The 22577-nt window shown below is 38.4% G+C and overlaps 1 protein-coding gene across 2 annotated transcripts; it reads left to right on the forward strand.

Annotated features, from left to right (window-relative positions):
* The first annotated feature begins 1 nt into the window (after position 1).
* Positions 2-17483, forward strand: LOC115429370 (CCR4-NOT transcription complex subunit 2). Of its 2 annotated transcripts, XM_030148742.1 has the most exons (16): positions 54-72; positions 1063-1088; positions 2426-2557; positions 3120-3192; positions 3497-3644; positions 5814-6032; positions 8987-9066; positions 9184-9309; positions 9814-9944; positions 10123-10246; positions 10338-10494; positions 11324-11385; positions 11609-11658; positions 11880-11980; positions 12118-12262; positions 15176-17483. In XM_030148742.1, the coding sequence occupies exons 3-16, from the start codon at positions 2438-2440 to the stop codon at positions 15260-15262; spliced, it is 1623 nt and encodes a 540-aa protein (XP_030004602.1). In that variant the 5' UTR covers positions 54-72; positions 1063-1088; positions 2426-2437; the 3' UTR covers positions 15263-17483. The 2 variants fall into 2 exon arrangements, with proteins under 2 accessions (XP_030004600.1, XP_030004602.1); XM_030148740.1 differs by lacking the exon at positions 1063-1088 and having other exon boundaries at positions 2-72.
* The last annotated feature ends 5094 nt before the right edge of the window (positions 17484-22577 follow it).

Below are 22577 nucleotides of genomic sequence, written 5' to 3' on the forward strand. Positions count from 1 at the left end.
CCCAGCATCCTCGCTGATTGGCGAAGAGATGTCCGCCATCTTGGATTGTAGCGGGGAAGAAAGATTGATGCGGTGAGCTCTTTTTTATTCGTTTAATTTCCTTTCTTGGAAATTATTCTGTAAAACAAAAATCCAGTAACACGCCGATCAAAAAGCAGCTTGCTACGGAATGCCGCTGCATACTAATATGTAGTAAAATATGACTTTACATCTAGACCGGTTCGGTTTCGTTGCTTTTTGTTGTTGTTTGGGAGAACTATCCGACGGAGGCGCAGTAGGCCCAAACCTGAACAAAAACACTGTCCTCCGGTGTGCCTCAAGTCTGTCTAACTCGTCTGCATAACCGTATGTTAATTTACTTTACCGTTGCTCGAGTTCTTGTTGAAACAGCGTATAACTCTACTTTTCGGTGGACAGATCGTGCAGTTAGCCGATTAGCTTGCTTAGAACGAGTACTAGCTCCAATGCTAACATTTGCGTGCATTCATATGGCAGTGGCTGTTAGCTTTGAGCGCTAGCTTGCTAGCAGGAGCTTCTGTCACTGTTTTGATTACAAGGTTGTGCAGTGCAATAGGTTTTACCAAAACTGGCCGGTGTATAAATGTAAATAACGCCATGTAAACCACCCTCTTTGAATTATCAACATATCCATAGTAATTAAAGAGATTATGGGAATAGCATTAGCATACATTGCTAACATAGCCTTTTGCGACATTGCTGTACGTTTAACGTTGTTAGCCTTGTACCAAGAACAGCTCAAGTTGCAAAGTTGTACACAGAAGGTAGTGTATGATTTGGCTAACAACTGAATGAATTGTAATGCAGTTCTTTATATAATATTGGTAGAGTGTAAGTGCACAATTAGCTGTTGTTCATGGCTGCACCGGTGCAGCAGTTTCTTTGACTATCCCCCTTCATCACTTAAATGTAATTCTGAGACTAAAAGTGGTCCAGACTTTGGAAAGAGACCTTTATAAGGACACCATTCCTGAAAATCAAGCGTGTTGATCTGGCTTTAAACACTTTGGCAGCTAACTCTACTCTGTCTGTGTTTATGCTAAGGCTTCCACTTTGCGGACTGACTGAAGGTAAAATAGTGCTGTCTGATATCTGTATCATTTTTTGCAACGCAGATTATGACTTTAATGTCGAAGGCACCATAGTAGCACATATTTTAGATCATAAATACTGTATGTGCACGTACAGTATCTTTGAATGACAGCACTTCAGTAAACTATAACTGGTATCTGGCTGCTGCTGCTTGCTTGTGCGGCTCAGTTTTTAAACTAATGCTATACATGTGCAACTTCAAAATTACTTAAAGTTAATATTAATAACCAGCCCCCAGACACAAATGTGACATTTTTATGTTTTTCTGACCACAAATCTAAAGTGTTAAGCAATTCACTGTACCATCATTGAAAGAGTTGCAAATTGACTTAAGAGAGAAGGTGAAAATAGAGATTTGGAAGTTTGTCAGCTTTTGCCATCATCTATGTTTATGTTTATGCATTTGGCAGACGCTTTTTTCCAAAGCGACTTACAGGGGAAAACCAATCAAATCACTCAATCAATCAAATTTTATTTATATAGCGCCAGATCACAAAAAGTTATCTCATGACACTTTATATATAGAGTTGGTCAAAACCAGACTCTAAGCCAATTTACAGAAACCCAACAGAATCCTTAGAATATTTATTTGTCAGAATAGTTGGTGATCAGATTTACTCCTGAACTAATCTGATTGGTTGTTATGAGAGATAAAGCCCAGACATAGACATTGTATCAGACATTTTAAATATGTAATATACACTCAGTGTGTGTACATCAACATACCACATGGTGCTGTCTGTCACCTTGTTGAATTAGAAGGTTTATCTGACTTGGTTAGCACCATATTCTGTTTCTGTGACATATTACACTGGACCAAAATGAGTCATTGGCTAAATATGATGAATGTTGGCAAATCTTGTGCCGGGTAGTTAGGTTTATTTTTTTCTTTTGTGTTTGTGGAGATATGATGTTATGAAGTATATTTTTAAGTGAAGGCATTGATGCTGATTATTGCTAGAAGCTTTGGAGCCTAAGAAATGGCATTTAGGACAGCCATAAGATTTACATAAAAGAATGCAAATTGTATTTATTTATTCATTCGGATACATTTAGATGGTTATGATTTATTTCCAAGTTGTAGTCTTAGGGGTGTGTCTGTACAAAATATTCTAGAAGTATTTGTTTTTAAGACATTTGTTTTATTATACATTTATCATTTGCTTCTCATTTCACATAATCTCCACACATTTCCCTTCATTGATAATCACATGAATGAATTAGACAAAGTACTCCCAGTGTAACAGGGAGAAGCCGGTGACCTCACTTAAATGCTAAACAGTCTGACAATTGTTTGTGTTTTCTTGTTTTACAGGTGACACGCGGTATGTTTGGTGCTAACCGGAAGAAGTTTATGGAGGGAGGGGTAGAGAGTGATTACACGGATGACTCCAGCCTCTACTACAGCCAGCAGTCCATGTTCCCTTCGCACCGCACTGACAAAGATGTAAGATCATGGGAATATCACAGCCACCTAAATAAATCTGAGTACTTAAAATGACAAATTTAAAGTGCAAATCCCATTCTATAATCTAATTCTATTTACCACATGATTTTGGAAAGCACTACAAAATGGGAAAGAGGTGTTGAGCACTTTGCCTTTTCATGCTCTTCAAATATGCCTAACTTCCCTGACAGTATCAGCAATTTTGTACTCACCTCAGATTGCAAGCCCACTTCTGCTACTGTATTATCTTTGTTTTTTCACAAGTTAATTCCAATCTAATCTGAAAAACAAATTAGCTGATCAAGGTAGTGGCAGAGCACATGAACTGTAGGTGATTACAATGATTTAGCTTTGTTCTGGAAAGCCTCAGTAGCTTAAAAACTATGTTTTAGTGTTTAGTATCTTTAGAAGTAGATATGGTTTTGGAGAACATAGTGTTGTTAAGTGTAGTATATATACAAATTTGGTTTTATTAGGTGTAAAATACAAAACCACAGGTAAAAAAAAAATAAAGCAGTAAGTTCAAACAATTGATGCATGTTTTTGTCCTCTCTGTTTGTAGATGCTGGCATCTTCCTCTGCTTCCTCAACGGGTCAACTGTCACAGCTTGGAGCCAGCTTATATGGCCCACAGAGTGAGAGAAATGCACTTTTTGATTTAAAACTGGAACAATATTGTCAACAGTGAAATTTGTAGATGCTAATGTAGATGCAATGCCTTAATTTCACATGAACAACATACTGCTTCTTTGCATGAACCACCAGTCTTGAAAATTTTTTTGGCAGGGCGTGAGTGCAAACTTTGAAGCTAAAATAATAAAACCTTTGCATTTGTGATGCATTGGTTAAAATGAATGCTAACATAGGATTGATTTTCTCTGTGAGAACAACTTTCATTTTAGCAGAGAATAAATATTATTTTAATATTTGTCTCCTCAGGTGCATTGGGGTTTCCCATGCGTGGTATGAACAGTGGTGCAGCACCTCAGTTAAGTCGAAGTGGGCTCAATCAGTCTGCCAGCCAGCTTTCCAGTCATGCCAGTACACCAAACACTGGCACAATGCACACGCCTCCTTCACCTAGCAGGTACAGCACACACACAACTGATGACGTTCATATTTGTGTGATAATCTCTCATAGGTTTTCATGACATAATTGTAGCTTTTTGTTCACATACAGATCATGTACAAAAACTCTCCTACTGTACTTCTGTGGTATTTTATTACAAGCATATGCCAAGTGATGCAAATTTAGTATTCACACCTATTTATGGATCTGTTCTAAAATTTAAGTGGTTTGTCCTTGACACCCCTACTCTCCCAACTTTTGTTAAAAGCATTGCAATATTTTTTACCTGTTCCCAACAAAAAATAATGCTTTTCCACCAATATGGAACCAGTTTTGTTCACGTTTGTAAACCAAACCTTCAAGTTTCAGTTCCCAGGTTGAGCCAGAAAGTAATAGTTAAGTATGCTTTGCACTGCATCCCTGATGAGAATGGTTCTCCTCAAAATATGTGGAACCATGTACTGGTTTGCATAGAGGAGCCAAGCTTGCAATAATCCTGAGCAGAACTGGTACAAATACAAGAACTGCTATGGTGGAAAAGACCTAATATAGATGTTAGCAAAACTTTAGCTTCCATGCCAGAGGTAAGATAAAGAAATCATTAATTCAAATTAGGGCTGCACAATTAATCGTTAAAAGATCACGATCTCGATTCACACATGTATGCGATCTCATTTCTAAACACGAGCGATTCTTAAGCATTTTTTTTCATGGGCTGCATTACAAACAAATGCCCACAAACACAGAGCCACGTCCGCCCTCAACCAATGGTAAAGCCTCTTTACAACACGTGAGCCTGCTGCTGTTGGCTGCAGTTGAGTGAAGAAAGAGTGAATTACAGCGGAGGAACATCTGCAGTAAAGACAGTGAAATGGATGAAAACCCTACTGGTAGTGGTGAGAGTCACCCACTTGAACTTGTGCTCAATAAAGGTTTGCATTCGGCGGTGTTAATCTCATGTCGGGCTTCTTCTCTGTTGTCCAGATCCAAGTGCATTTTCACTTTCACTTCTCTGACTTTTGCGCTGCTGTTGTTATTCTCCTTTTGTTTTCTTTACTGGTGAGGATAACTCGGCCTTTAACCAAGAATCAAAAGTCTCGCCCTCTCTAAAAATTTTATATTAAAACTAGAAGCACTCGGAGAGCGCAGACCTCCGCCAAGGCTGATCAGTGGCCCCCCCCGTGGGCCCCCCCACCCCCGATCACCACCAGAATTTAATCATTTCTTCCTTATCCCATTTCCAACAAACCCTGAAAATTTCATCCAAATCTGTCCATAACTTTTTGAGTTATGTTGCACACTGACGGACAGACAAACAAACAAACAAACAAACAAACCCTGGCAAAAACATAACCTCCTTGGCGGAGGTAAATATCCCATTGTGCCAGCTGGGAAGCTTCTTTGCACTGCAAACTTTCATAGATCAGCTGATGTCGCTTAGCAACAAGGAGCATAAGTGCAGCGTTTCCACTGGTAAGATTTATCCATGCTGCCACACCAAACATTTCATAGTAAAAAAGCATCATTGTCGTGTATTATACGTATGTATAATATATAATAGGCCAGGACAGGAGGGTAGGGAAAAGGTAAACGAACCTTAAGTTTCACTTTCACTTCTGTGGGGGGCACGGACCGCACCGCACTGCCCCACGCCGTACTCCCATTGTGTAAGTAGGATGGAAACCGACACACATGCGCGAGGACCCCCCCCCCCAACCCCCCAGGCCAAACGGCACATGTGCACCCTCCACTGAACCATGTCCCCCCACCCCGGACAGGACTCCTTGCAGAGTGATATGAAAGATGCGAATCAGAGGTAAAAGAACCCATTTTCCTTGACAGCGGTGCAATAAACATTTTGTGAAAAAAATTATGCCACAGAATCGTGATCTCAATTCTAAGCAAAGGAATCATGATTCACATTTTTTCCAGAATCGTGCAGCCCTAATTCAAACAATTAAAACATTTACATTTTGTGAATTGTAAATAGTAATTTAAGTTTCATCTTATTTTTAGCATCATTACTCTCATCTTATTTTTAGCATCATTACTTGCAGACTTTGACAAAATATTATCCACAGTCACTTGTGTTTACTTGATTTTATTTTTTGAGGTCACATCGCTAGATTTGTCTGAATGCTCAGTTCATAACTATCTTTGGGCCTCATCCCTTTGTCATGTTTCCAGGGGTATTCTGCCCATGAACAGCCGGAGTGTCCTGAACCACAGCCAGCAGGTGGGGGGTCCAACAGGGCAGGCAGGAGGTATGGGAGGTGGAGGAGGAGATAGGGGAGGTGGTGGAGGTGGAGGAAGGAGTGGCAGTATGGGGAGCCCCAGCCGGTCGTCACCCAGCATCATCGGCATGCCCAAACAGCAACAGCCTCGGCAGCCATTCACTATCAACAGGTAAGAAACATATCATTCAGTATGATACTCAGTAAAGCCACCCCATGAAAGATGACTATTCATATTGTCTGTTAGGAGACCCCTTAGATAGCTGAGAGTCTTGTCTTCAGGCCGGTCCCATTTTTGTTTGTTTTGTAGTTTCAATTTGTTTGGGTTAAATGGTTAATTGATGAAAGAAGTTGAAAACTCAACATTGAATCATTCACTCTGTATGAGTCAGGAAGGTGAGCTGTGATTGCAAACTCATGTTGGTACAAAAGTTCTGCTTTGGATCCCAGGTTTGATTCAGGTTTGTTAGGGTTGTATATTTTCATGATTCAGCTGCTGTATCTTAATGTGGTCAAAATTGCAAATCATCAATGGATTTTCTACGTGTTGGAAAAAAGTGGAATGTATCCGTGAGGTGTCAGATTTGACTGCACCTTAGGCTCTGACCAACATTTATGACAGGCATAGCTGTAGGTTTAGCATAATCCTGCTGACATGGCCTTTCTCCACATTAGACCAGTTGCTCTTTTTTTTTTTTTTTTTTTTTTACATTTTGGTTATTGGTGTTAGGGTTGGAATGATGTCATGGTGTTACGATTAAACGCTGTTTTAAACATCACAGTTAATTAATTGTCAAGGCGGCCAAATACCCTCTCATAAAGTACAGTAGATTAAGAGCAGAACCAGAAACATGCCAATATGCACTTTCCGCACAGAACGAAAGCAACGTTACAGAAGCACTGCATTCAACATTCTACGAGTGAAAATGACAGAGGAAGAACAAGCTGACTGTCTCTCTCAGACAGATGGTTCAGAAATTCAAACCATAAATACATTTTCGATGCAGGCTCACTTTCGTTTCCATAGAGTTTGCGTTCACTACTGTCATCGACGGAGCTTCAGGCTACCAGTGCGCAACCCATTCACAACAATCTGGCTGCATAACTTTCGTACAGTAAGGCCATTCTTCTCCAGCAGTTCAGACTGTCATACAAGCTTTGGGAGGGTTAACTTATGAATTGATGCAGTAAACATGCTCTGTTTGATCACAAGGCAAACTGCATTAAATAGTCTGATGCTTCACAACAGCAGGAGACGTAGAGGAATTGGTAACGCACATTAAGTTTCACTTTTGTGGGGGTGCGGCATGGACCGCATCCCACGTATAAACCCCCCCGCAAAATAATTGTGGTAACTGTGAAACTGTTATTTCTTTGACGATAATCACAACACCAAAATCTCTAATCGTTACATCCCTAATTGGTGGACAGATATATAGTGGCCCAACTTCAGGATCAGCCCTGGCTTTGTTCACTGACTGTTGACAAGTAGAATGTCCTTTTAACAGCAGTGGCTGGTACTTATCAGCTGTGTTTCATTTAAGGTTGTTTTGTAATTTTGTTGAATGAGCACACATTCATTTACTTGCTGTTCACCTTGTTCTCAGTCAATAAGTGCATGAATAAACTAGAAGCACTCGGAGAGCGCAGACCTCCGCCAAGGCAGATCAGTGCCCCCCCCCCCCCCCCCCCCCCCCCCCCCCCGTGGGCCCCCCCACGCCAAGGAGGTTATGTTTTTGCCAGGGTTTGTTTGTCTGTCTGTCTGTCTGTCTGTCTGTTTGTTTGTTTGTCTGTCCGTTAGTGTGCAACATAACTCAAAAAGTTATGGACAGATTTTGATGAAATTTTCTGGTCTGCGCCCCCCCCCGTGGGCCCCCCCACCCCCGATCACCACCAAAATTTAATCATTTCTTCCTTATCCCATTTCCAACAAACCCTGAAAATTTCATCAAAATCTGTCCATAACTTTTTGAGTTATGTTGCACACTAACGGACAGACAAACAGACAGACAGACAAACAAACAAACAAACCCTGGCAAAAACATAACCTCCTTGGCGGAGGTAACAAACTTCAGTTGATTAAAGTGTGGTTTACGCTTCTGCATCAGAGACTACATTAGTTCCGATAAGTCCATAGTCTAAAGCATAGGTGCTGTGTACTGAGTCCAAAATGTGGCTACATGCAGGGGCAAGACTTCACTAGTATGAAGGTTTGAAGTTGAGTCTGGTCTTTTATTTACTGGCGATAAAATGTAATTTTCTCTTTCTGTATGTACAAAGTCCTTTCTAGCTTGTTCTACAGAGTCAACTGATACACACTCACAAATCACTTCCTATTTCTTTGTTACATGATGGCTCACTAAAAATGAAATATTTCATTTGTGCACATCAGAGAAGTTTTACCAACACAGCCAATTCCTTTTTTGTGTTTTGTCAGTTCTTTCATCTCTGACCGTTTATGTGCTATTTATGTTTAGTTTATAAATGAATTAAAGTTTGTACAGGCTTTTTTGTTGCCAGAGATAGGCAACAACATAAAACAGCAATTTTATCTGAAGGCAGATTATTATATTTTTGCATTTTTGAGATAGAACAACCAAAAACATGCTGTGAATTTTTGCTAATGCATTTGCTGACAGATACCTTGCATAAAATTAAAGAATGTATTGTAACATGACCGCCATAGCTTTAGTATTTACACACCCATTACTGCATTAAAAAAAAAACAACCAATAACTATTGCCAATATAACTTAACTGAACAAAACAAATGGGAAAGATCTCACATTGAAACATTGAAACTGATGTTTAGACAATCGTTTAGTAACTCAACTGAGCGCATGGCACATTACATACTGACTTTAGGTCACTCTTAAGAGTCAATGTTTCCTGGAAAAAAAAAGATGATGTTCTGTGAGATTTAGTTTAGCACTCACTAGGTCATCCCATGTTGTGTTCACTTTTGTGCATGAGTTGAAGGTTAGTTCAGCGTTAACAGGTAAAGCTGCTGCTGGAGGCATCAACGTGCAGCTGTTGGTTCCACACCTGTGTCCACGTCTGTTGATTTCAGTTCTGTTTCTAATGCAGCAGTGATAATTCAACCTTTTTGTTTCTTTTTCTGTTACAGTATGTCAGGGTTTGGGGTGAACAGGAATCCAGGCTTCAACATGAACAACTCCATATCCAACAACATCTTCAACGGCACAGGTAAAGAGACACCTGCCTTCAATTTGTTCTTATTTGTTACTCTGATCTTTCATGAATATACATTTTTGTAGTTGTAGATTTCTCCTCACATTACTTTTTCTGTGTATTCATGTACAGACGGCAGTGAGAATGTGACGGGGCTGGACCTGTCAGATTTCCCTGCATTAGCTGACAGGAGTCGGAGAGATGGAGGCTCAAATCCAACCCCACTACTCAACCCATTAGCTGGTCGGGCTCCTTACGGTGAGAGCCTTTATGCTCCTTTGCAGACAAAAAACATATACATTTTCTGTTTGAGGGTATTTACTTTTAAAGTGCCAAATGGTCTGTCTGTCCATCTGTGCCTGTATCTCCATTTGCAGAACACTTTGACTATAGTCTCTTACGCAAGGTGGGTCTCGACTATGTCTTCGTCCTTCTTTAAAATGGTCTAGATCTGTATCCCTAACAAATTGCTGATCCACATTTGCTTGAGACCCTCAATATGTTTTAATGGTGAAAGAATCGATATAATGGTTTTCTTTGTGCGTATTCATAACAAAATGGAAATTTTCAGTGTAGGAGATGCAACCAAAGGAGGCAATGTCCAACTGTCTAGTTTATGTTGTTTCGTTTTTGTTTTTTCATTTTATGAAAGTAAATCAGTAGAAAATATGACTGCTTACGTAATGAGTTTCCACATCAAAGTATGACGGAATTAAGATGAATAACTAAAATATATGTGGTTATTGTCTCTTTGTTTTTCAGTTGGCATGGTAACCAAGCCGTCCAGTGAGCAGTCGCAAGACTTCTCAATCCATAACGAAGATTTCCCAGCTCTCCCTGGTCCAAATTACCAAACAAAAGACCCCACCAGCACCAACGAAGACAGCAAAACGGTTCGATTTTAGTTTCCTTTCCATTACTTTTACTTTTTCTCTGTGCTCTGACCCTTTTTCCATATTTAATTACTTTATCCTTTTCCTGTGTATCATTTTAACATTCAAGCACTTATTGTTTCCTTACTTAAATTGCAGATTTATTGGACTGTTTGTAACTCTTCTTTTGTCCAATTAGAATCTGAACTCATCAGGAAAGCCCAGTTCAAACTCAGATGGTCCAAAGTTCCCTGGCGATAAGAGCTCAGTGACATCGAGCAACAACAACCAGCAGAAGAAAGGGATTCAGGTGCTTCCTGACGGTGAGGAACACAATTCTATCTGTAGAGAATGGTACATCCGCATAAACAAAGGCAGGTATTAGACTTTCCCATCTGTATGTGTTCATCCCAGGGCGTGTGACCAACATCCCAGTTGGCATGGTAACGGACCAGTTTGGGATGATCGGTTTGCTGACGTTCATCCGAGCAGCGGAGACGGACCCTGGCATGGTCCACTTGGCATTGGGCTCGGATTTAACCACGCTTGGCCTCAACCTCAACTCACCTGAGTACGATACACGCATAGACGCACCGACAAAAGCACTTATTTGTTTTTCTGGATTGTTTTTCTTTCTGTACATGTTGAATGGCAAACATATTGAACTGCACCCGTCCATGAATGATTGTCAATTTTAAAAAAGAATCTGCAATTCTTAAAAATCATGGGATTTTAAGATCGCCAAACATTCACAGGTTAAGGTCTGTTAGGAGCATTTTATTTATGTCATATCTGAAGGTGAACATGTTGTGGCCTTTGCTACAGGGTATTGTCATCAGTTCATCTTCCGTCTGTCCGTGCGTATGCGTAAAAACTTTGGCATTGACTGAAGGCTGAGGGTTTGCAAGTGCGGGCACATTATGTTTAGGTTTTGGAATGGCTATGGTGTGTTGCAGTAAAGAAAGTGATGTAAAATCCTGTGATTAGTAAAATTCTAATTTTTGTCCATTTTCTGACATTGCATGGACAAAAACATTATCTTAAAACCAACATAATAACCAGCAACTCTGGAAAGTGTGACTTTTTAGTTTAGATTTGAACTTTTTCTATGTTTTTTGTGTCCTGCCATAGAGTTCAAACATGGCTTGAAAATGCTTTAACAAATTTTGTAATTAAAAGTTGGATACTGGCACAAAATCCACACTATTGCAAGTCCATAGAGAAGTGACATAAGGTGCAAGTCTTGTCTGCCTGTTGTAAACATTGACGGTGACTCATGCCTTCAAAGGCACAGCTATAGGATGTGACTGCAGGACGCTTCAGTGTTTCATGTTTTACTTTACATTAATGCTGTCAAGACAAACATTCTAAATGAAAACACCAATCTCTCTGTCTACCAGAAATCTGTATCCTAAGTTCGCGTCTCCCTGGGCATCAGCTCCATGTCGGCCGCAGGACATAGGTGAGTCTGGACTATTTGTATTAAAAATTTAAGAAAAAAATAGAAATAAACAGGCATTATCGTTAAGTAACACATCCAGCATATTAAAGTCCAGTGACTAAAATAGGATAAAATACAAGTGAAACAGTTCGGGTTTTTTTACTGCTCAGACAGTGAAGAACAAAAACTAAAACCTTGAGTTTGTCTTTTTTTGTTGAACTGTCTGTGTTTACTCTTCCTGCAGACTTCCACGTCCCATCAGAGTATTTAACCAACATCCATATAAGGGACAAGGTAGGTATAAAAGAAAGGAATCTTTTTTTTTTTTTTTTTTTTTTTTAGTAAAGTGTAAAGATCTCTTAAAATACAATTTCTGTCAGAGTAAATTAAGTTTAACACATTATGCTAAAATCTGAACTTATCACTGTAATTATGTCATCATCTTGCTGCAAAAGCTTGAATCAAGTCGATGTTAAAGATGTCTGTAACTTAGACCTACCCTCTCTTGTTTCCAGTTAGCAGCTATTAAGTTGTCTCGGTATGGTGAAGATCTGCTGTTTTATCTCTACTATATGAATGGAGGAGACCTATTACAACTTTTGGCTGCAGTAGAACTGTAAGAACACAAACATCTATTACCAGAATATGTTAACTCTGGGATTTTGAGATGATGCTGAAACATTTTTACAAATATTATAAATATTAGAGGTGTTAGATGACTGAAAACTGGTGTCGATCTGTGTATGTGTTTAGGTTTAACAGGGACTGGAGGTACCATAAAGAGGAGCGGGTTTGGATCACCCGGGCTCCTGGTATGGAGCCCACCCTGAAGACCAACGCCTATGAGAGAGGGACCTACTACTTCTTCGACTGCCTCAATTGGAGGAAGGTGGCTAAGGTAGACCCACTCCTGCACCTCTTATACACAGCTTTGTTAACATTAGGGCTGGATCAGTGCATTAGGGTGAAAGATTGGCATAAAATATAGCAATGAGACTATGTAGCAAAAGCATAAAGCAACAGAAGCATTTTCATACTCAATGTAATGCCACATGTGTGCCTCCGTTTCAGATGATCTTTTATTTGAAGGAGGTTTGTGTCAGAGATTGGACTTTATTTCTGATTTCCTCTGTTTAATGTATAGAAATGATAATATTTGGTATAAAATCTTGTTTTTATTTACCCACATTGGTAATGGTAGAAGTACTATAATGAATATTTCTACAAATGCAACACTTTCTTAACTAACTACTACTACTTATAAAAGCTCTGAGCATTTCAATGGATAAGAACATTCCTCACTTAACAGAGGTTTTACTGGATAAATAAATGTCTTTGTGTTGCCCCTATAAGTTTCTACAAATGACAGTTTTGCTGACAAAGGCATGCGTGCAATATGATCAGAATCACCCAAGATGAGGGATGTAGAGAAAAATTGTGTTGAAAATAGCACAGAGTAACAGCAACGATGCTTAATGTATTAAAGTAAACATGTAAAAGCGAACCATGTGTTTACCTGGTTGCGCATTACATGATAGGAACCTGAAGCTTACTCCTTATCAGTTTTTTTTACATGGTCTTTAATTTAGACCTGGTTTTTATTTACATGTGTCAACCTCGGTAAATGATCCTTGGTTTTATATGAGGACATACAGTGTGGATTTAAACAAAGAAAAATTAGGGGGAAAAAATCTGAATTTGATGTTTTAAACAATGTTTGTGGTAGTATGAACCCGGGCTGCACGATTTTGGCCAAAAATAAAATACCAATTTTTTTTTTTCCTCTAAAAACTCAATTTTTGATTTTGATTTTTGGGTTAAAGCTACAGAAGACAACAGAAGTCGGCATGTCATTTTTGTGAGCAGCCCACAATGCAGCACACTGCTCCCAACCTCAAATCTGTGATGGTATCATGGCCCACAGAAGTGATACCAATGTAAGTCAGTGACAGGCATCAGTCATGCGTGTGTGTATGGACCACGAGTGATGAGTGATCCCCATGCTGTTATATTTAAGTTGGGGGATCTGTGCGTGGAGGAGACTGACCCATGACACGCTGGTGGGATTATATCTGTAGTCTGGCCTGGGAACACCTCAGGATTCCCCCAGAGCTGGTGGATATGGCTGGGCAGAGGGCTGTCTGGGCTCCTCTGTTGAGGCTGCTGCCCCCACGACCTGGATCGGAAGAAGACAGTACGGTACGGATCTGTGCAGGGACAACATAAGACGAGTGATCCCCATGCAGTTATATTTGACTTGCGGGATCCATGCGTGAAACCACGGCTTACATTTGTATCACTACTGCGGGCCCATTACAAATTTAAGGTCCGTGGTCATTACACGGACTTCTGTGAAAGACCACTCTCACAGATAGGAGGAGGAGCCTACGGTAGCCCGGAGGCCCACAGCTCAGACACACAAGAGAGATGAAATCAATTTGACAATTTCCCTTTTTAAAAAAATCATCCTAATTAAAAAATCCGAGTTTGATTTAAAATTGATTAATTGCGCAGCCCTACTATGAACTTAGATTTCTTGTTTTACTAGGTTTATTTGAATGCAACAATACATCTAGGGGCCCTAGGTGCCTTTCAGAATAGAGCTGACATGCACTGAATGCATCATGTCTGTAGTTATCAATTCCTGACACAAAGAGTAGTCGGACATGACTTCTTGGGCACAGTGTGCTGGGAAGACATCTGAGATTTAATCACTGGATCAGAAAAAAAACAACACGTGATGTTGTTTCTTGTATGTGATAAACTGTTAGAGCTATTCATATAAAGTAAAATGTCCAAAGTTTATCAAGATTATCAACTTAAATTTGTCCTGTTTTGAGCCCATGTAACACTGTTTACATTCATCCCTAAACCTGGTGTCCACTGCTTCTGAACATCGTGAAAATAAGACTTTTACCTAAAAAACCTTAAGTTTGGGAACTCTTAAAGAAGCTTCGACTTAGTAAATTACTGCTCAGTATGCTTTATAAAACCAAAATGCTGGACTACAAGAACTGAACAAAAACCTTATAAAGCAGATAATAATGACTAGTTTGACAACACCACTGTTACTACATTTGCTGTAGGAGCTTATTTACATATGTGGATAAAGACCTAAACATTATAAATGACCTAGATTTATATTAGCATAATCTTTGCAGCTTTTTTTTTACAAATAAGTAGCAAAAGTTTGTTTCCATTCGAAGTTGGCTCTAGCTGTCAATGTAAATCAAACCCAAGAATAAACTCCTTTTAATAATCCCCTTTGCCTCTGTAAAGTTAACTTGTTAAATGAAACTGGAACAAAGGTTAGATTAATTGACTAAAAAAATGATAAAATGATTAAAAAAAAAATATTTGTCATAGCTTTGATTAAAATTGGATCATGTCAGATCTTACATATAGAACAATGGTCAATTTAAATATGTGTCATGAGATTAAATTTAGGATTATTTAGTTTCATGGTGCTAATATATAAAAATCACACTTTACTGAGAGCAGGAACCAAAGGATTTCTGGGCATGAACTTACTTTAATGATTGTTAGATAGTGAAATTGTTGATGTTTAATTTTATTAAATCAATCAACAAATATTTTCGATTGTACATTGAATGTACTATTCCAGGCACAGAGAAGGTAATATGTCGTCTTTAATTTGAGATATTACGTATTAAGCAAAGGCAGTTAATACTGAAAATACTGCATTGTTGTCAGAAAATGTGAACAGAACTTGACATTTGTGGATTAAAGTGAACACTATAATATTGACACAAAGTAAAGTTGCCTTCTCCTGTCATGTCTTTGTTTCCAGGAGTTTCACTTGGAGTATGACAAACTAGAAGAGCGACCTCATGTTCCCTCCACCTTCAACTACAATCCTGCCCAGCAGGCCTTCTGATTGGCTCTCCTTCCTCCTGCCTGCCTGCCATTGGCCCTCCTGGCACTTCAGTCACCACCCTGCTAGGTTTTTCAACCTCCACACACTTTATCAAATCTGGCCAATAAGGATTTAGGACGAGAGAGAGGACGTCCTGGCTCCTTCACCATAGACTTTATGATTTTAACTATTCTGTTTTTTTCCTTTTTGTCATTTTCTTTTTTTAATTTCCCACCCTCCTCCTCCATAAGTTTGTTTTTTTCTCTTATGTGCAGCACAGACTGAATGTCGACAACACACACACGGACACACAGCACTTAAATAACTGTCCATCTGATCAAGTGATTCATGTTTCTATTCACTCTTTAAGATTTGACTATTTTTGTCTAGAGAAGTTTTTCACTTCATTTTAAGAAGAACCAGATTTTAACAAAAGGATTAGTAATCACCTGTCAGGATGGATAATTATTTTGCACAGTGCATACTTTGTCACATTCTCTGACCTTTAGCAGGAACTGCAACTATTTATCATTTCTCTTTATTTTTACCAGGTTTTCAGCATTACAAATCCGACAAACACATCAGCAGACAGTGGACAGTCAGGAGAGGAAATGCAATGTACATTGTAGCACTATTTCATAATAAAAGATGAAAAATATACCTTTTTGGTTTGTTGTTATGTGGAAGCACTTTGTAAGCTGGTCTAAAAAGCATATTTATTTTTGTTTTTAAATATATTAGGTTAAGATTTTTTGGACAAAAGCTACCAAAAGTCACTATGTAGGAAGTATTTGACATTGTAAATTGATCATTTTTGTTTTACACTGGGCAGATTAGTTTGTTTTCCATCATTATTCACAACAAAGTGACATGAGTGTGGTGGTGTTTTACATTTTTCTAATTGTGAACAAATCCCATGGAAAACCAGTGTTCTTCCTCAGTCTTCTCTAACTTCTCTGCTTTAAAACTTTGAAAGCTGTGCAGATGTAGTTTTAAAAGTTCATTAATTTGATAATGTTACTTGCCAAAAGCAGGAGATCCTTTTGACTTTATGGAGGACTGTTTTTTAGAGTAAGTCTCTTTTAGAGCCCAATGATATTTGTGAGTGAAGGACAGTTTATCTCAACTTGAATTCAAGAATTTTTTTTTTTTTTAGTTAATATATCGTGATCAAAAAAGGTTTCTTTAAGCAGTAATTAGCAAGTGACAGTGTCTTAGTGGGACACTAACAGCGCATTGTTGTTAAGTGGCTGCTGGAGACTGGTCAAAATAATCTCCACTATGAGTCTGTTATGATGATAGAGGAACATCAACACATTATCTGTCCTGTAATGGTTTTTAATAGTTTTGTGTAGCAATGAGCTCTCCTGGCACAAAGGAAAATCACTCTCCAGGCTGTAGTTGCTCAGACATCTGGTAGGAGATCAGTTTGATTTGCATTTGATGGGATTTGTTGGCAACAAGAAAAATGTAGAATCTCATCCTTTTATATAAAACCGAACAGAATGATGCAACAGATTCAGAACATAACAGCAACATTCATTTCAGTGCATCCCTATCTACTGCCTTTTGGTTCTTGATTTTATCCTCTCATCACTGCTCTCCATTCTATCAATCCTCTGTGTGCGACTTCACTTTAATATTTTTTTATTTGCTTGCTTTGCTGTCACCTTTCACATTTATCCATAGCATTTGTCATCTGTCATCAAGTACAAGAGGCAAATCAAGCAAAAATATCATCAAGTCTTATATTTTATTGATTTTTAATTCCCATTTTATTACCTATACTCCAGGAGGCACCAATGTACACTTCTATGTATATATCTTTTATATATACATAAATGCGAGGCAGTATTTTTAATCGAAGGGAAATAAAGGATAAACTGTCAGAAGCTGCTGGCCGCAGGTAAATGATGCAATACTAGACTTCCTGTTACCACAGAGATCACCATGGAGACAGTTCACAGGGGACCACACCTGACTCCTCCAACACCGACACCTTTTAGCAACAACCACTGCTACAGCAGCTGTGACATCAGTTGCCATGACGACAGGGGCCAGCTCATTCACACTGCAGCAGCAAAGCCAAGGACACGCCCACAGACCCATGTGACCTGTTTGAGAAGAGTTTGACTGGAGGACGAGGACTGAGGCACTTGTCCACTTGGCTGTTTTATTAAATATGGCAGCTAGTGTTTTAATAGGAAAAGAATAAAATAAATATTCTGGTAATGAAACTCAATGGGGAATCCCGAGTGACTTATTTTTTGTCATTGTGCAAAATGAAGTTTTGTTTTTCAGGACTGAGGAACAGGAGGCACTGCCGTGGGTCCTGTGGTCTTCTGTTTTCTATCTGCACACAAGAAAAAAACAAACCCCAGAGGCAGAGGGTGACCGATTGTGGATTTTTAAAGTCTGTTGGGAGTAAAAAGAAGCATCCCCGCCTGTCTGCCCCAAACATTTTGACACCAGTAGCAGGTTATATACAGTCATGGAAAAAATTATTAGACCACCCCTTGTTTTCTTCAATTTCTTGTTCATTTTAATGCCTGGTACAACTAAAGGTACATTTGTTTGGACAAATATAATGATAATAAAACTAGCTCATAAGAATTTAATTTCAGAGCTGATATCTATCCATTTTCCATGTTTTCTTGATAATAACCAATATCACTTCAGTTCTTACATCAATATCTATGTCATTGTACTGACAAAAACAGTGCTTTTAGGCATTCTGTTTTCTGTCTGTTTTAGTCACATGATACACACAGGAGTTAGTACTTGATTGCATAACCATTGTTTTTGATGACTTTTGGTGGTCTAATAATTTTTTTTCCGCGACTGTATGTCAAACCAGCATATTTCACTTAATTAGAAAGTGGATAAATGTTGAACCAAACATTAAGTCAAAATACCAAAGCATATCTGAGTTGCTGAACATCAAATTCAATGTAATTAATCCCAAAAAGTCTTACTACTGTTAGTAAAAATCCAGTTGGAAGAAAGTTTCATCTGTTGAGCTGTTATTTCATTTTGGTGCTGACAACACTGATTTGTAAAATGACCTGTTGTTGCTGATCAATTAGCATAACCCAATGATTTTTAAAATTATTTTTAACAAAACTATTAAACTCCTAAATATCTGTTCATTCAATGTTCATTTATATATTTGATTATGTAGCTTTATCAGACTCTTGGGCTCTTTATGATCATATAAAATGATCAAGTAAAAGTAGTAATTAGGTCTACCCCATGAAAGACCAGAGAAAAGCAAATCTGTCTTTTATTTTTAAGTGCTTAAAACTATTTGTTCCCTTCAACTTAATGATGTTCAAGTGATGATTATAGGTTTAATCCTACCATTATTGTACTACACCATTACCTTTCAGTCATACTCAACCACTATTTATTATAGGAACAATTTTATGTAGATATGGATATGTAATCTCTATTATTAAGTGCCTTAAACATTCCACCTGCGAAACCCTGTATGCTCAAAGTATTTGACTGAAATCCTTACATTGATTCCTTTTGTCATATACTATTAATTGTAAATATATAGTTGCAGTTCTTGCCTTTATATTCCCTTTACAGACACTGAATCTGTATCAGTGTCTGTATCTGGCTCTGCTCCATAAACTGAGCAATATTCACCAACTTCAAAGATTAAATATCACTTTTAAAGCTGTAACAAAACTTTAGTTTAACAAGAATCTCCCAGATGATCAGTTGCAGCAGTTAAATGCACATCTGCTGCTTTTGTTAGATTTGACATTATTCTAGATAAGAATAAGGAACTGCTGTGTTCACATTAGTATCTGACTGTACATTTTGTTTTAAAGGAATGCGTGCAAACACAGGGGAGGATCATCAGTTAATTTGATGTACTTCTGTGCTTTGTCCACTAGAGGCCACCATGTGATCAGCTGTTTCAGATCCACAGGTAAACCTCTGGAAACCAAACTCCTCTGTCATTACAGTTCAAGTTACCTGTGAATTAAGACATGTTTATTTTTATTTATGCTGCAAAAATGATCGATAATATGACACAGAGGCTGTAACGGCCATAAGTTTTTGGTTGCATTTGATGTGTTTTTTATTTAATCATGAATTAATTAAGTGACATTTATTTCAATTTTTCATAGAAGTTAATACAGCTGACTGTGATGACCAGAAAACATAAATACAGAGTTTATGATGACATTAACTGTTAAAGGATGAGAATGAGTTTATGATCTACAGGTAAGCACACATTCTTAACATTAAAATACACAAAACCGCTAAAAAGGAAAAGACTAAGCTCTAAGATTAGGGAAATGAAGTCTCTGATTTTACTGCAGCTCAATAAATAATGTTCTGAGAGTAGGAAAGGAAATGATTCTGTAGATGCTGGATCCCAAACAAGAACCTGAACCCAGCTGAGAAACTAAAAAGAGAAAACACAAAGACATGAAGGAAATGAGGGTAAAAAGAAGTAAAAAGAGGGGCTGAAATGAAATTTAATCAGAAATTGAATTAATGTGATGACTGTCCATGTGCAGGTGAAGAGATTTATGAAAGAAGATAAAGACTGGAAGATGATGAGCTGAATATTGACACTTTCAGCCTCTGTGTTATTAATCATTACAGTCAATTTTTGGAATTAAAATAATAAAAACCTGCAGGTTTTAGCTTTGAGGACCAGAACAGAGTCATCTGCTGTGGGCTGTTTTACAGAAGAATGTCAACTTCACATCATTTATATAAAATATTTTATTGTAATAGATTTGTTTTAAGCCTTGTTAGAAATAATTTCCAAAAAACATCTTAAGTGAAGATTTTCTCATACACAACTGGAAAATAACCAACCACTGTTGCACATAAGGTTGGAATAATATTGTTTTCAGACACATTCCTCTTTTTATTTCTATTTATGCACATCATTAATTACAGAGTTCATCAGACAGAACTCTGACAATATATGAAAACAAGCCTGCGTGGATGTTTCCTAGGAAACCTTTAAGATGTGAAAGTAATAAAATTAACACAGACACAGTTGTCATCATCCATAGATCATTTATTGACTTGAATTAATTTCCACCTGTTTTTGGAGTTTGTGTTCGAGTGAGACAATTGAAACTAAAACTGTTATTATAGATTAGATCTTTTGGTTTCTTACTTGAGTAGAAAAACCCCATCAGGCTCATGCATAGATAACATTCACACATCAACTAAACTGGGAGCATTAGTGTGTCTCAGGACAGGATTATTGTGTTGTTTTGTTCATTATTGCACACAGTAAAACAAGGAGAAATTGAATGTATGACACCTAAAAGGTGCACAGAGGTAGAATTCAAACAAAAAAGTAGTGATATTAGGATGTTGACTTGATCTCTGAGTTGTATTTCACTGTAGACAGTACTGACCAGTACTGTGTCTCCTTCAGGCTCTGGTCCTCTACCAGAGGCCCTGGAAGCCTAAGGGTTCGGGGTCTTAGCTGCTCCTAGGTCTGTGCTCTTCTGGACAGAGATCTCAGATGTTGTTCCTGGTATCTGCTGGTTCCACCCACCCAGCCTGGGGGTCACTGCCCCCAGTGCCCCCATCACTCCTTTATTCTCAGACTTCTCGTGTTCTTACTTCCTGATGTTGCTATCACCCGGGATTGCTACAAGTACCACCTCCGCTGTTTTCTGATGTTTATCCACCACCACTATGTCAGCCTGGTTGGCCATCTCCACCTTATCAGTCTGGATCTTGGCTTGTTTGTTCTCGATGACCTTTGGAGGTGTCTCCCATCTTGACCTTAGGACCTCCAGTCCATACTAATACACTAAAGAAAATATTTGAATGCACTCAAAACAGCCTGGACCTTGTCAAACATATTTGCAGAAATCACTCAAAAGAAATTCAGTGGAGCTTGGTAAGCCCAGTTTGAGTACATTTCCAAGAACTTTGAGGTCTAGTGGAAACACAAAGCATGCAGATCATCAGGAATTCTCTTACCCAGTTAGATAAGTTTGTGATAATAAAAGTTCCTGGGAATGATGGTGGAAAAGGGGTTCTAGGTACCCTGCCACTGTGAGGAGAGCATACTTGGGTTGGTGGAGAACATCTTGTTTCTTCTCTTGTGTACGGTATCTGGGGCTGTGAGCCTTTGCTTAGCGTCTCCACTGCCTCAGCTGCAGACAACATGTTATACAACTCTGGAAAAAATTCAGAGACTGCCGCATTTTCCTGTGAAATCAGCATGTCTGCATGTATGACAGCCGTTCCATTCCTGTGTCTGTTGAATTCCAACACAAACACCTTATTCTACTGAATAAACACCTGATCCATGTCTTATTTAAGAAGGAGAAGTATAAACAGCACTACTGGGGCCATCACTATCTTCTTACAATAGGCAAAAACAGTGCTATTAGTACCACAAAAGTAACTGGAATCCAAAAATAACTATTGAAAACTACTGGACTTCTGCTCTGATGATGTTCCCAAACTCTGAGGACTGGTTTTTCTATCAGGACAATGCTCCTGGCCTCAGCTAGGTCAATAAAGGTGTGGATGATGGACCACCAGATGAAGACCCTGTCATGGCTAGCCCAATCTCCAAACCTGAACCCACTTTGAAAACTTCTGGAGGAAGATGGATGGTCACAGCCATGGAACATTACTGAGCTTCTTGAACTTCTATACCAGGAGCTGCATAAAGTCATCCAACAGCAACGGTGGAGAGACAAGAAACGTGACAGCTGTCATTGAAAATCAGGGTTATTCCACCAAATACTGATGTCTGAACTTTTCCCAATTTACAACATTAGTATTGTGTTGTTTAGAAATGAATATGAACTGGTTTTCTTTGCATTATTTAAGGTCTGAAAACTCTGCATCTTTTTGTTATTTTGGCCATGTGTCATGTTCTGCAAACACATTCTCTAAATAATAACATTTTTATTTGAAATTTGGGAGAAATGTTGTCAGTAGTTTAGAGAATAAAACAAAAATGTTCATTTTACTCAAACACATACCTATAAAAGGTAAAATCAGAGAAGGTGATAATTTTGCAGTGGCCTCTTATTTTTTTAGAGCTGTATCTATGTAGCTTCAGATTCACACCTCTGCTCAGTTCTATTAGGAGGCTAACTTCTCTCCGTGCTGCCATTATTTTTGCCTCTAGCCTTCTTTTCCAATAGAAATAAAAACAACTGAAAAGATTTTATCATAATTTATGTTTTAAGAATCACACTTACTGTAATAAATGACTGAAAAGAAAATAAGCTGAACTAAGCAAGCAGCAACACTCAGTATCTGCACCGAGGCTGTGTTTTAAACAAATATTAACCTGTTGAATATAACCTCAGAA

The sequence above is a fragment of the Sphaeramia orbicularis genome, chromosome 12 (assembly GCF_902148855.1).
Source record: "Sphaeramia orbicularis chromosome 12, fSphaOr1.1, whole genome shotgun sequence".
NCBI lineage: Eukaryota > Metazoa > Chordata > Actinopteri > Kurtiformes > Apogonidae > Sphaeramia > Sphaeramia orbicularis.

Coding starts and splice junctions, on each gene's coding strand:
- LOC115429370 (XM_030148740.1), top strand. CDS start 2,438: ATGTTTGGTGCTAACCGGAAGAAGTTTATGGAGGGAGGGGTAGAGAGT. Junction 2,558..3,119: donor CGCACCGCACTGACAAAGAT/GTAAGATCATGG, acceptor CTCTGTTTGTAG/ATGCTGGCATCTTCCTCTGC. Junction 9,310..9,813: donor AGCTGGTCGGGCTCCTTACG/GTGAGAGCCTTT, acceptor TTTGTTTTTCAG/TTGGCATGGTAACCAAGCCG.